The following is a 12,500-nucleotide window of genomic DNA, read 5'->3' on the forward strand; positions in this document are numbered from 1 at the left end:
TGCCTTCGTTTTGGGTAGATCTTTTCATGTCATTTGTTAACTCTAGTCTTAGGAATTCCTCAATTACCATGCCACTGAAGTATTGTTGGATAAATTGTAACTATGCCTTTTGCATAGTTCAGCATTCCATTTTGTGAGTATTTTGTTTTCATCAAATAGTCATGGGCAACAAAAAGTAAAAGAAAACTTTGACTTTGTGTAGAGCTTGTATGTACAGTGCAAAAAAGCAATTTTCAAAAATAAAATTTGAAGGAAACCAGGTCTTAAACACTTGTTTTATTGATATCTATTTTTTTCTAATGATGCAGGTATAGTGCATTAATATGAAGAAAACAGGTTTCATCATGGAACATTTTATTTAATAAAAGAGACATCCATACATATATTCATATATATAGCTACCTTTCAGATTGCATGGAAGATTGAGACTATTAAACATGTCAAAATATCTACATTCACTTTGTGTGGAAAATTGGTAATAAAATACGACACTAATAATGACACATTCAGTTCACATACATTCTTCAGATGCACACAATCACTGACAATAATTTGCATTCTCACAAACACATTTAAGAGCTGATAGTGCATTAATTCATGAGCAAGGGACTTCCAGGTATATTGAAAGCTGCTTGAGAGAGATGTTACAAAATGCATGACCATCTGAAGGTGCAGAGATGTGAATTCACATTTCAGATCTCTTAAATTTATAATAAGGTTTTTGACATTGTGAAAAGGACATAGTCTTGCTTTCAGAATCTATAATCAATGCAACAGAAATTGGAAATGTAAATAAACTATAAATTAGAAATGCAATAAATATTTTAATGGTATTGAACAACCTAAAAAAAAAGTTTTTTTTTCACAACTCTCCTCTTTAAGACCCTTGCCATTGGCTCCTCTGGTCATAAAAATAAATTGGACGGAATAAATGGAAAGTAACGAACCTTGTGGTTGTTAAGAACATACTTCAAAGAATGCCAGAAACGAGTAGAAAATTAGTAATTACACTATATACAAAAGGATAATTCAAGATTAAAAGAATATAAAATATAGGGTGAAACAGGTTAAAAGTTAAAAGGGATATTCACATATACAGAAAAATTACTGACTAACTGACCGGTACGGACGGACTGGCTTCACAACAATTGTGGCAACAACCAGACAGACTGGAATATTGAATAATTTGGCCATCTCTTTCACAATATCGGTATTAACAATTAAGAGAAAAGTACCAAATATTTGACAGTTCTATTCAAAATGACATATTTTTGACGTAATAGGAAAAGTTAAATATTTATCAACAATTTAATGAAGCTGCTGCTGCAAAAAAAATAACATCTATACCTTTCGTATTTCTATGAATGGAAGCTGCAACTGATATTACGGTTGGAATACAAACATTTATAAGGTATGCACACAAACTCTCCTACTATGCCTTAAGTGATAGAAATCAGTTCTGAAAAGTTCTGCTCATCTGTGCCATCGGGACAGTCATTGACACCATCATTAAGCTGAGAAATGGCGAGACAGGTTCCATCCAAGCACACCAGCTCGGGACAGGTTTCAGGTGCCGTTGTGAAGAACGTCGTCTCCTCCACTGCCCCTTCTGTCACAGCGTCCTCCGTCGCGTACTCGGGAATGGTAGTTGCCACTTCTTCGCCAGGGAAGGAAGTCTGGGGTTCTGGGGTTTCTGAGGCAGGGGTTGTTGACGAGGAGAGTCCTGAGAAAAGTTGGAAGTCCAAGTTAATTTTTAAAATGTCGTTCAGGGCCTCTAGTTTCTGAATTTGAGCTCCTTGGAGTGAATGCTTCTAGGATGGGATTTATAGTAACTGCATGTAAAATTGCTGTATATCTGACACGAAAAAAGGCTGTAAACTTTACATTGTTTGACAGTAAGGTTAGAATTTTATTGTTTACTGTGTGTAACTAATTACATGCAAGTGATTGTGATTTTTATCTTGGCAATCATTTTCCATGCTATTAACTGAACTATGGTAAATTATTCTGCTGAATCAAATCTAATTATATTATTTCAAAAAGGACAGGCACAGAAGAACTCAGGCATGCAGTCAGTCAAATTTAACCAATCCCACATTTTGTAGACAAATATAAAGTTCATACGTACGTGACTTGATGTGACGAGACCACGAAGCTTACACTTGTTTATTTATGCGTGTTACCTTGTGAGTACTGATTGTGATTAAATGACAAGTGATAAGGTGAGTGATTGTCCAAACGACGTCTGGCAACGTCTGGGTTGTATTCTCGGAGCCTCTGATTAGCGTTGTAAGGAGAGTCTTGGGTCTGGATGAATGTAGGTCCTTGTCTTGCCAGGGAGTCGTAGCCTTGGGGGTTATACTGGCTATTGTCATATGTACTCTGCATCACGGGAGGGGAAACTTGCACATTGTAATTAGTGGATTGTGCGAGTTCGCTGTCAGGTATTTGCTCCTCTTCTTCAGGAATGACAAGAGCAGATTCCTCGGACTCAACGTTCTCCTTGAGTAGTTCCTCATGTTGGGTAAAAGGATTAAGACGTGATGTGATTCTCGAGGTTCGTATTCCCAAAGGACGCCTGGTGACGGCAGGTGTGTATGAGGCTGCTGGTCTTGGTGCTACTTCGGGTGATTCCTCTGCAGTCTCTAGTTGGCTGTCTTCGTGTTCTCTCAAGGCATTTAGTCTAAGGGATTCATAACTGGGTGCTGAGGGGAGGCGAGAACTGCGCCACTTCTGGAACCGTGACCTAAAAGATTCTGTCGTGTCTAAAGAAGATGGGGCTCTTGATGTTGTCAAAGCCTGGGTTGGTCTTTGTGTGGGTCTCTGTGGACGCCTAGTGAAGGGACGGCGAAGATTGGGGAAACGAGAAGCCCCTCTCACTCTGCTTAAAAAGGGAGACTCATTTTCCTGCTCCTCCTCGTCTTCAGTTTGTGTTGCGGACGAGTCTGAAGTTAGACTATTTTCACTTTCTTCAGGGACGCTCTCCTTCCCTTCGACCCGTAAATCACTTCCCAATGCATCTGGTACATTTAAATCCCCAGCATCTTCGTACCATTTGTCTTTACTACGAACAGGCTCGGGACCATCTTCAAGTAATCCATTCTCACTCTGCGCTTGTGTTTCAGACAGTGCAGCTACATCCTCATTCTGCATGTTTTCCTCGGGTAAATTTTCAGAATCAAAAGATTCCTGTTCGCCAACCTGAGTTTCAGATTCTTGTTGCTGGAAGGAATCGAGGTCTTGCTGGTTGTCGAATGCTGGCTGAGGCGGCTGCTCGCTGTTGAAAGAGTCAGTAGCCGGCTGTTCACCGAACTGCTGGAAATCATCAGCTGGTGCTGGTTGTTCCTGGAACAGCTGGGAACCATCGGGTGTTACTGGCTGATCCTGGAACTGCTGGAAATTACCACTAGCAAATGGCTGTTCCTGGAACTGCTGGAATTCACCATTTGGTGTTGGCTGTTCCGGAAATTGTTGGTAATCACCGTTTAGTGTGGGTTGCTCTTGGAATTGTTGGAAATCTCCGTTTAATGTTGGCTGTTCCTGGAATTGTTGGAAGTCGCCATTTGGCGCTGGCTGTTCCTGAAATTCTTGGTAATCACTACCTGGAGCAAGCTGCTCCTGGAATGGCTGATACTCTCCTGGTGACGACTGCTGTTCGCCTAGAGGTGTCTGGAACCCTTGCTCTGCGCTGCTGAATACATCGAAGTTATTTTCCTGTGGCTGCTCTGACAACGGCTGCTGTGTCACGGGCAGGGAATCATCATTCTGGAAATCGAGTGGAGGCTGAATTTCCTCCGGAGGGAATACGCCAGATGCCTGGGGGAAGCTTCCCTCTGAGAAAATATTTTCTGGTGGACCCTGGTAATTCTCCTGAGGTTGGTACAGACTTTCTGACGGATCATTGAACTGGTATTCTGAGGAGCCCTCATAGTCTTCTTCAGGTTGATACTGATATTCTGGCGGTTCTTGACGATTTTCCTGGGACTGGTATTGGTATTCTGTTAATCCCGGGTAGCTTTCCTCTGACTGATACTCGTAATCTGAGGGCCCTTGATAATTCTCTCTTGGTTGGTACTCATTTCCTGGATATTGCTGAAATCCAGCATCAGAGAACGGTGTCTCTCCATTCTGGTCTCCTGCAGGGAACTGTTCTGAGCCCTGTGAAACTGCATCGTTTGGATAGGCCTCTGGGTACTGTGATTGACCGAGGAACTCCTGAGAGACTTCTTCGGGATAGGCCTGCAGTTCATCTCCGTAAGTCAAGGGGGTTGGAATGCCTTCGTCAGAGGATGGACTGCCAACAAGCGCCTCCTGGTAAGGGGCAGGTTCTCTAGGAAGAACATTACCATCGATCACCTCGCTTACTCCCGCGCTCTCGGGGAAGAATCCACCAGCAGCGTCCTGATATTCTGTTCTGTTTGCGCTCGCCAAGTCTTCACTTGACGTTTGCGAATACTCTCCACGATTGTTCTCTTCCCTAGGGTAAGGGAACTGTCCAAGAGGAGCAAGAGTTTCTAGCTGATCCGTCGGTGATGACTGAAGGAAGTCACAGTCAGTCTCGTCACTATTGTCTCGACAGTCATCTGCGCCGTCACAAAGCCACGATTTGGGGATACAGATGTCAGTGGTGGCACACTTGAAGTCGTCATTGGGGCACCCTAGGATGGCACGGTAAGGGGGGGGGGGGAATCATTATGTGGGTATTTATTGGTATTGATCTTGTGAGAGCCTAATTTGAGATAGTCAAAGTGGGACTTAAATATGCCATTGACTGCGTTATTAATCTATGAATTAATTCACAAAAATAGATGATTTAAGCGGGAATCGTCACTATGATTTCTCTATTATCGTCATTAATGCTCATCTCAAAAGTTTTTGATTATAATGAACAATACAAAACACTTAATTGTCGAAAGAGAGATGTTGCAGCGTGGGGAAAACCGAAGGGATGTGACCATACACCGGGCGCGGAAATATTACCCAGAGGATATACTTAGGATAAAGAATCGGTAACAAAAGAGTTGGATTTGCTTTGGATAGTGTTTGTTCCTCCATCAGTTGCCAGATCCCATGGAAGTCATGCAGTCTCGGGAATTTTGTTTTTCTTTTTTTTTGTTGTCATAGAGGTGTGTGAACGAGAGGGGGAAGGGAAGGGAGAGAGTATATATATATATATATATATATATATATATATATATATATATGAATATATATGTATGTATGTATACATATATATATAGATATATATATAGATAGATAGATATATGTATGTATGTATGTATGTATGCATGCATATATATATATATATATATATATATATATATATGAATATATATATATAAATATATAGATATATTTATATATATACATACATATATATGTATGTATATATATATATTTATATGTATGCATATATATATATATATATATATATATATATATATATATAATACATACATCTCATATATGGTATAGATTAAGAGACCAACAGATAGGGAAACGGCGTGTCCGGGAAGCCAGAAGCATAAAAGAGTCGCAAGTCGTTCATTTCCGCCAAGCCAGGCAGAGGCAAGTCTTTCAAGGAACCGCGAAGTCAGAATGAAGTCCCAAACCTGTAGATTGGGAAGAGGATGCGATGAAATTGGGGGACTCACCGATACTGGTACAATTGGCTTCATCAGATCCATCACTACATTGCTGGAGACCATCACAAACAGCCGCCAAGTCCACGCAGTCGAAGCCATTCTGGCACAGGAACTTTTCATGGTCACAGATCAGAACCGGACCGTCGGTAGAGATAAAGTCTCCTTCGGCAACAAAGTCCTGGGCTTCTGACGTGATTGGCTCCTCTGTCGGCATGAAGGCTTCCGCGGGGGCAGACTCAGTGTTAATGTCTACAAAGTCTTGATGGAATGAGTCTTCATCAACGGTCAGAGACTCATTCGCAGCGTCAACACGGCCCTCGAACTCGTCCACAGGGGGGAGAGTCACCGCGGAACTGTCAACGACCTCCGTGTAATCGAAGTTGTCGGTTACGTAATCCTGAGGACCTTCGGGGTAGTCCTCGGTGACAGAGTAATCGTTATAGACAGGATAGTCATCGGCTGGGGGGACTTGTCCTTCTAAAACGGCATCGGGGGTGTCTAAGGTTGTATAATCTTCAAATGGTAATTCCCGCCCGCCAGTTCGGAAGTCCTCTGGGTTGGGGAGGTGCTGGAAGGTGTTGTCCGATGCTGCTGTTGCTGCGTCGCCGACAGGAGCTGTGAGTCAGGTTAGTAAAATAACACATGTGCATGCAACTGCTTGTGATATTTGCTAAAAGCAGCAGTTAGCAATGAAATGCATGATACAGACCGTTTTTTTTTATCAAACCACTTTCCTGTCTTTAGGAAAGAGTTCTAAAAAAATATCTGTTTCTGCATCTTAGCGCTGACAAGGCACTCATAGGGACACCGATGCATAACTTACTTTTTAGAATAAGCATTGCGTAATCATGCAATTGCTATTAAAATCTCAAAGTCAAACGTAATCTTTACGCCTGATATAATAAAGTCCAAAGAAATCGTAATCAGAATGGGAAAAAAAAAATGAGCATCAGGTGTCCTTACGTCATGACTTTCAGCAAGAAGTTGATAATCCAAGAAAGATTATTAAAAAAGAAGGAAAATAGCTCAGACTATCTTCTTTTAGGAAGTGCTGAAGGTCAGTTGATTTAGGACTATCTATTAAAGCTAAAGTCTATTACCTCATATCATTTCGAGTGGAACATGATGCACTAATAACCTAATTTATTTTCCTTGTGGTTTAACTAATGATTATCTTGCAAACTTCCCTTTCTCGTTCATTACAAATAATATCTATATTCTCTAGGTGACAATAATTACATGATATCTATTGTTTAAATGTTTTATCATTTATATCAAAATCTGCAAATCCGAAATTCATGCTCTCGTAGATCATATCATTTTTTTTTTTTTAACCAAGAACTATGAATAAATAAATGAATAAATAAAAAAGGAAAAAAAAAAAAAAAAAAGAAAGTGCAAACACAAGTTCATATAAAGAGTGACTGGAACATGGAAGTTCCTTAACGCCTCCACCTTTACATGCAGCAGGATCCCTCGACCATGTGAGAGGTGTTTGAACAGCGGCTCGTGCATCCGATTAGACGATTCAAGACCTATCGTCACTAGTTATTTAAATGAAATGGAGACTTCATGCCTCTATTACTATGTTTCCCTGAGTTAAGTGGTCCATTTTGTGTTAATCGTAGTTGGACTGTTTTCTCGTGTGGTGCTAGAAGGTAGTAACTGGTTAGCTTGATGCTTTTAGGTTTTCGGGAAAACCTGCTCATAGGCCTTGTTTGATATTACTTTGTCAGTCTTGAAGTTGAGTAATTTATGCTTCGATATAAAAGCAATATCTTGTTTCTGACCGAGTACCGCCTCAAAACAAACATTCTTGACGGATATTCCTTGTACAAAAAAAGAGTAAAACAAACAGGTAGTTTAGCCTATGAACAGGCAGTTGTTCCCACCTTCGGGAGCCACCCACGAGACCTAGCCATTCCGACTGACCTGGAAGACGGCCAGGACATGTAGCCTCATCTGACTGGTCAACACAGTCCGAGATTCCGTCACAGACTAGCCTCTTCGCCACACATTTGCCGTCTCCACAGCGGTGCTCCAAACCAAGACAAGGTTCTGTACCGTAACCGCAACAGCCAGGGCCATAGCAATTAGTCTTTATCCAGTTTAAACCTAATAATCTTTATCCAATGTAATTCTTAGTCTATTATTGCGATACATGTGTAAATAATACCTTGTCCATTCCTACTGATGCGACCTTTATTGTCTTTACCCGTTTTTTTAAATGCATGGTCAGTTTATGTGTATGTGTCTCCTCTCTGTTGTTAAATTCCTTACGAGGATAGCATGTCGCTAATTAAAAGGCATTAAGTTTTCGATTCCAACCACCGACTGCCTTGTTTTTTCTTCCATCACCATCTCCGCCCTTAGCAACAACACCCACACCTGATGCTTACAGCTTTTCAGTCTTAAGAAAATAAAAGAGACAAATTAACGGTTCTGTAAGGTAACCCTACGATGCAGAACCATTCAATGTCTTACTATCATTTTTAAAAAGTTCTTTGTACGCATCTCATTTTCTTTTGTTTCTATTCCCTCAGTGAAAAAAGGGAGACTACCCTTAATAGTGTGGTTTTAATATTATTATTCCATTCTGCGTGTAAATTTGATCAAAACATTCTGTTTGACTTTTTTGAATGCGGTGAATTGAAAGTGCTTACATACAATATAACTGGTGCTCCTAACAAATATGTATTTATCCAAATCACACACAAGCGCTGCTGTGCATTTCGGTGAAACATTCTGTGAACAGTGTTGGGATGATGATCATTGTGCTACATTCTCGCAAGCATTTCTTGCTTGTACATACCCTACTGTCAAATGACTCAATTACGGAAAACCTCCTTTGTGGAACCCTGATGAAACTCAAAGCAGTATCAATTAATCAAGGTACAGTATCTTCCCTTCATTTGTTCACGTAAAAGCAAATTCTGAGATTGCCTAGAGAACCTCCCCAAAAAGAGAAGTAAAATAGTAAAAAAAGAGGTAGTGGATTATAAAGCTGAAATGGACAGAATTCTGACCAATACTGAAACATAAATAAAGCAGATCAGCATAAGGATACTGCAAAAAAGTGAAAAAAAACACTCCTTCGAAAAAAGAAATAAAACAGAACAATAAATGAAATAAAAGCTAGTCACTGTAAGCACAAATTATTCCATAAAATAAAGCACAGGCAAAGCAAGAAACAAAAGCATAATGATAACGAAAAAACAACAACAAAACCACGAGATCGAAATTCACTCGCGCGAACAGCTTAGCGGATCAAATTCCCTTTATCTTACCTTGAGTGGCATCGAAGCACACAGCGGGGTCGGTCGAGTCGGGGAAGTTATCGCAGTTGAACACGTCACTCAAACCAAAACCTTTTATGACGAATTCCTGGCACGTTGAAGCCACAGCTGGAAGGAGGAGGGGTAAAAAGGGGGTTCAAGCAACGTTTAAAACACATTAAAACAAATTATGTAGCTTTTTTTTTTTTAAAGGGGATTCCGATATAAGCATTCGCAATGGAATGAAATTACTTTTGTAGCGATTTTTTTAAGGGAATTCCGATATGAACATTCACAATTAATTAAATTACATTTGTTGAGATTTTTGGGGGGATTGCAATACAAGCATTCGCAATGGAATGGAATTACTCTCCTAGCGCTTTTAAGGGATTACAATCCATGCATTTTTTTTATTCGTAAAACAATAATAATAATCTGCACGTAATGATGGTAGCAAGTAAAGATCTTTCAGCTGTGCTCCTCTATTTAAAACACATAAATAATTCTCAAATGTCTTATTGGTAATGATCTTACATCGGCAGAAGGTTCGGCACGGAGGAATAATGGCACCGTTGGCATCACACGAGGGTTCCAAGATGGCACAGGAGTACTCTCGGGCCCGCGGGGAACAGCTCGACCTCACGATGACGTCCTGCAGGAAAAGGCAACGAGAGTGAGTTTTATTTGATGTGCGTGTATGTTTTTTTTTTTTTTTCTTAAATCAAATTTGTAAAGCAGACTATCCGAAATTCGTACTCTCGTGAGACATATCCATATTTTTTTTTAGACCAAGAATAATAAGTAAGTAATAAATGAATAAAAAGGAAAGGCAAAAGTTAAGTGCAAACACAGGACTGTATTTATGAAAGAAGGAATCGGCAGGTCTGGTTACAGAATAAGTTTTAAAAAAATTATAACGTAGGATAATAATGGTAACTGCTGCTATCACTATCACCACTAGTAACAACAGTACTGGCAATGATGCTATTACTACTAATAATGGGTGATAATGATAATGATGATGGTAATAATAGTGACTAGTAATAATAGTATCAGTGTCCTAACGCAAACACAATATCCAATCCACAAGAATTATACAAAAATACCAGGTACAGCAAACATTAAAAAAAGCAAACAAAACCAAAAACAAACAGACAGACAGCTACTTACTCTAAAGAACGGCAGAGACGCGTTGTGAAGTTCGTAGTCTGTTTTGTCATTGGCCCAGTTCGGGAGGGAAGTGAGGGCGTAGGGCAAGTCGCTGCACATCTCCAGGCTGCGAGGACGGCAACTTCCTGCAGTGGTGAGGGGAGAGGGGTGTTAGTAATGATGGATGGATTGCATTGCATCGCCATAGGTTGTTGCAATGGGGGTAAGGAACTGTGAAGTTACGATTATTGGGAGTTGATCTATTCTAGGGTATATGTATATGTATATGTATATGTATATAAATACATATACATATAAATATACATAGATATGTATGCGTGTATACATCTGCAAGCCCAATACACCCGACCCCAGTGTTCCTGGGGCCTCCTCCCGACGTACCGTGCGTGTCCTCGGCGGACGCGGCCTGGGGACCCAAGACGTCGAGGAGCGGCGGCATGCTGGTCGAGGGCACGTGGCTGACCTCGGATTCGGACGACTTGACCTCGACCCTGGTTCCGGCGCCTGTGCTGGTCACGGACACGATGGTCTTCTCGGTGGGGGCGGCGACTGAGGGCGTGGCCTCGGGACTCTCGTGGGCGGTAGGGACTGGAGGGCGTGGCATTGGGTGAGCATCATTCTTAAGTTGGGATTTTTGTCTATTCATTGGAACTGGATATTTATCTTTCTATTATTGAAAAAAATATATTTCAATTGCGTATTTTATATATATATATATATACATATATACATACACATGTATATAACATTTCGTTAATTTATATGTATGTTAAAGATTATTGGTGTACGATTATGCAAATTTCAATCACTCTAATTCTCCAGCAGTTGACATGAACGAAGAGGTAGTCTGAAGCCATACATTACCTGCATCGAGGGACAAATTAACAATTTCACAAAAGCTAAACGTAGATGAAGCTTACCTGTCTGGTCATGGCCCCTCTCGGCATGCACGTGTTCATGGCCAATTTCGCTATTATGATCATGAGTCATGTCTCCTTCGGCGTGAGTGTGATCATGAGTCATGTCACCTTCATCGTGAGTGTGGTCATGAGTCATGTCACCTTCGGCGTGAGTGTGGTCATGAGTCATGTCACCTTCGGCGTGAGTGTGATCATGAGTCATGTCACCTTCATCGTGAGTGTGGTCATGAGTCATGTCACCTTCATCGTGAGTGTGATCATGAGTCATGTCACCTTCGGCGTGAGTGTGGTCATGAGTCATGTCACCTTCATCGTGAGTGTGATCATGAGTCATGTCACCTTCGGCGTGAGCGAGATCATGAGTCCTATCATCGTGACGGTGAGTATGACCGTGGGCCATGTCATGTCCCTCATGCAAGTGCTCGTGACCCGACTCTCCCTCCGAGTGCTCATGGTGGCGGGCCTCGTGGGCGCCCTGGGTCGACTCTTCCTTACCCATAGGCTCGGGCTCAGCCGTCGGCTCGGGCTCGGGCTCTGACGCCGGCTCGGGCTCGGCCTCGGGCTCAGGGGTGGCTTCTGGCTCCGGCTCGGGCTCTGACGCCGGCTCGGGCTCGGCGGACGGCTGCTCGTGGTGGGCGTGGTCGTGGTGGGCGTGGTCGTGGTGGGCGTGATCATGGTCGTGGTCCGCGTGCTCATGGTCGTGCTCATGGTCGTGCTCATGGTCATGCTCATGGTCGTGGCCGACATGCATGTCCACGTCCTCCTCCTCCCGGATTTTCTCCAGGCTGGGAGCGACGTCGTATCGAGTATTGTCGGTAAATTCGACCTCATTGATGCCGTTGCCATGGACTTCGTGCTCGACGGGGCCGCCTACGATGGCGCTCTCCTTCAGGGTCAGGACGGACTCCTCGCCCTCCTTGCCTGGGGTGCGACGGGGAGACGTGCAAGCGTTAACACGGGGACAGGAAGCGGGTCCGCCATCAACCCGTGAAGGATGGTGCAGGGGGCGGTGGGGGGAGAGGAGGAGGGAGGGGGGGAGTTCATGTCCCGAAGGACTAGTGAGGTCCCCGGGCATGCAAGGGTCACTCAAGGATCACTAAGACATAACAAATCTAGACGTGAAGCTGACTAGCACACAAGTTATCACGGGACTAGGCCGAGTAGGCGTCCTCGTTCAACATGCTCACGATGCCAGGATGCCTGATCATCTATTTGTGAACGAGCTGAGTATTTAATGCTTATGCAAGATCCAGAGAAGGAAAAAAAAAAAAGTTTTGATGCGTTTTAGAACAAACAAATCTCTTGCTTTAACAACTGACAAACACACAAAAGTGCGTATTATTTTTCCAACAGGACAAAAGCAGCAATGGAAACTTGACAGGTAGCGTCGACAGAACAGTGCAAATCCACGCTTACACACTCCTTACCTGGGACGACGTAGAAGATGATAACAAACACGACGGCGATGACGACGGCGATGCCCAACACCA

The 12,500-nt window shown here is 42.3% G+C and overlaps 1 protein-coding gene across 5 annotated transcripts in view; it reads right to left on the reverse strand.

Annotated features, from left to right (window-relative positions):
* Positions 1 to 337: 337 nt before the first annotated feature.
* Positions 338 to 12,500, reverse strand: part of LOC125031163 (cardiomyopathy-associated protein 5-like) — a 108,755-nt gene continuing 96,592 nt past the window's right edge. For 2 of the 5 annotated variants that reach the window (XM_047621723.1, XM_047621722.1), the window contains exons 2-10: positions 12,438 to 12,500; positions 11,011 to 11,931; positions 10,472 to 10,678; positions 10,091 to 10,215; positions 9,455 to 9,572; positions 8,933 to 9,049; positions 7,578 to 7,703; positions 5,655 to 6,260; positions 338 to 1,723 (exon numbers count right to left, since the gene is read on the reverse strand). The exon at positions 12,438 to 12,500 is cut by the window's right edge and continues 121 nt beyond it. In XM_047621723.1, the coding sequence (XP_047477679.1) occupies positions 1,440 to 1,723; positions 5,655 to 6,260; positions 7,578 to 7,703; positions 8,933 to 9,049; positions 9,455 to 9,572; positions 10,091 to 10,215; positions 10,472 to 10,678; positions 11,011 to 11,931; positions 12,438 to 12,500 (2,567 nt within the window). In that variant the 3' untranslated portion in view covers positions 338 to 1,439. The remainder of the gene's footprint in view (positions 1,724 to 5,654; positions 6,261 to 7,577; positions 7,704 to 8,932; positions 9,050 to 9,454; positions 9,573 to 10,090; positions 10,216 to 10,471; positions 10,679 to 11,010; positions 11,932 to 12,437) is intronic. The other 3 variants (XM_047621726.1, XM_047621725.1, XM_047621727.1) reach the window with 3 other exon arrangements.

The sequence above is a fragment of the Penaeus chinensis genome, chromosome 12 (assembly GCF_019202785.1).
Source record: "Penaeus chinensis breed Huanghai No. 1 chromosome 12, ASM1920278v2, whole genome shotgun sequence".
Classification (NCBI taxonomy): domain Eukaryota; kingdom Metazoa; phylum Arthropoda; class Malacostraca; order Decapoda; family Penaeidae; genus Penaeus; species Penaeus chinensis.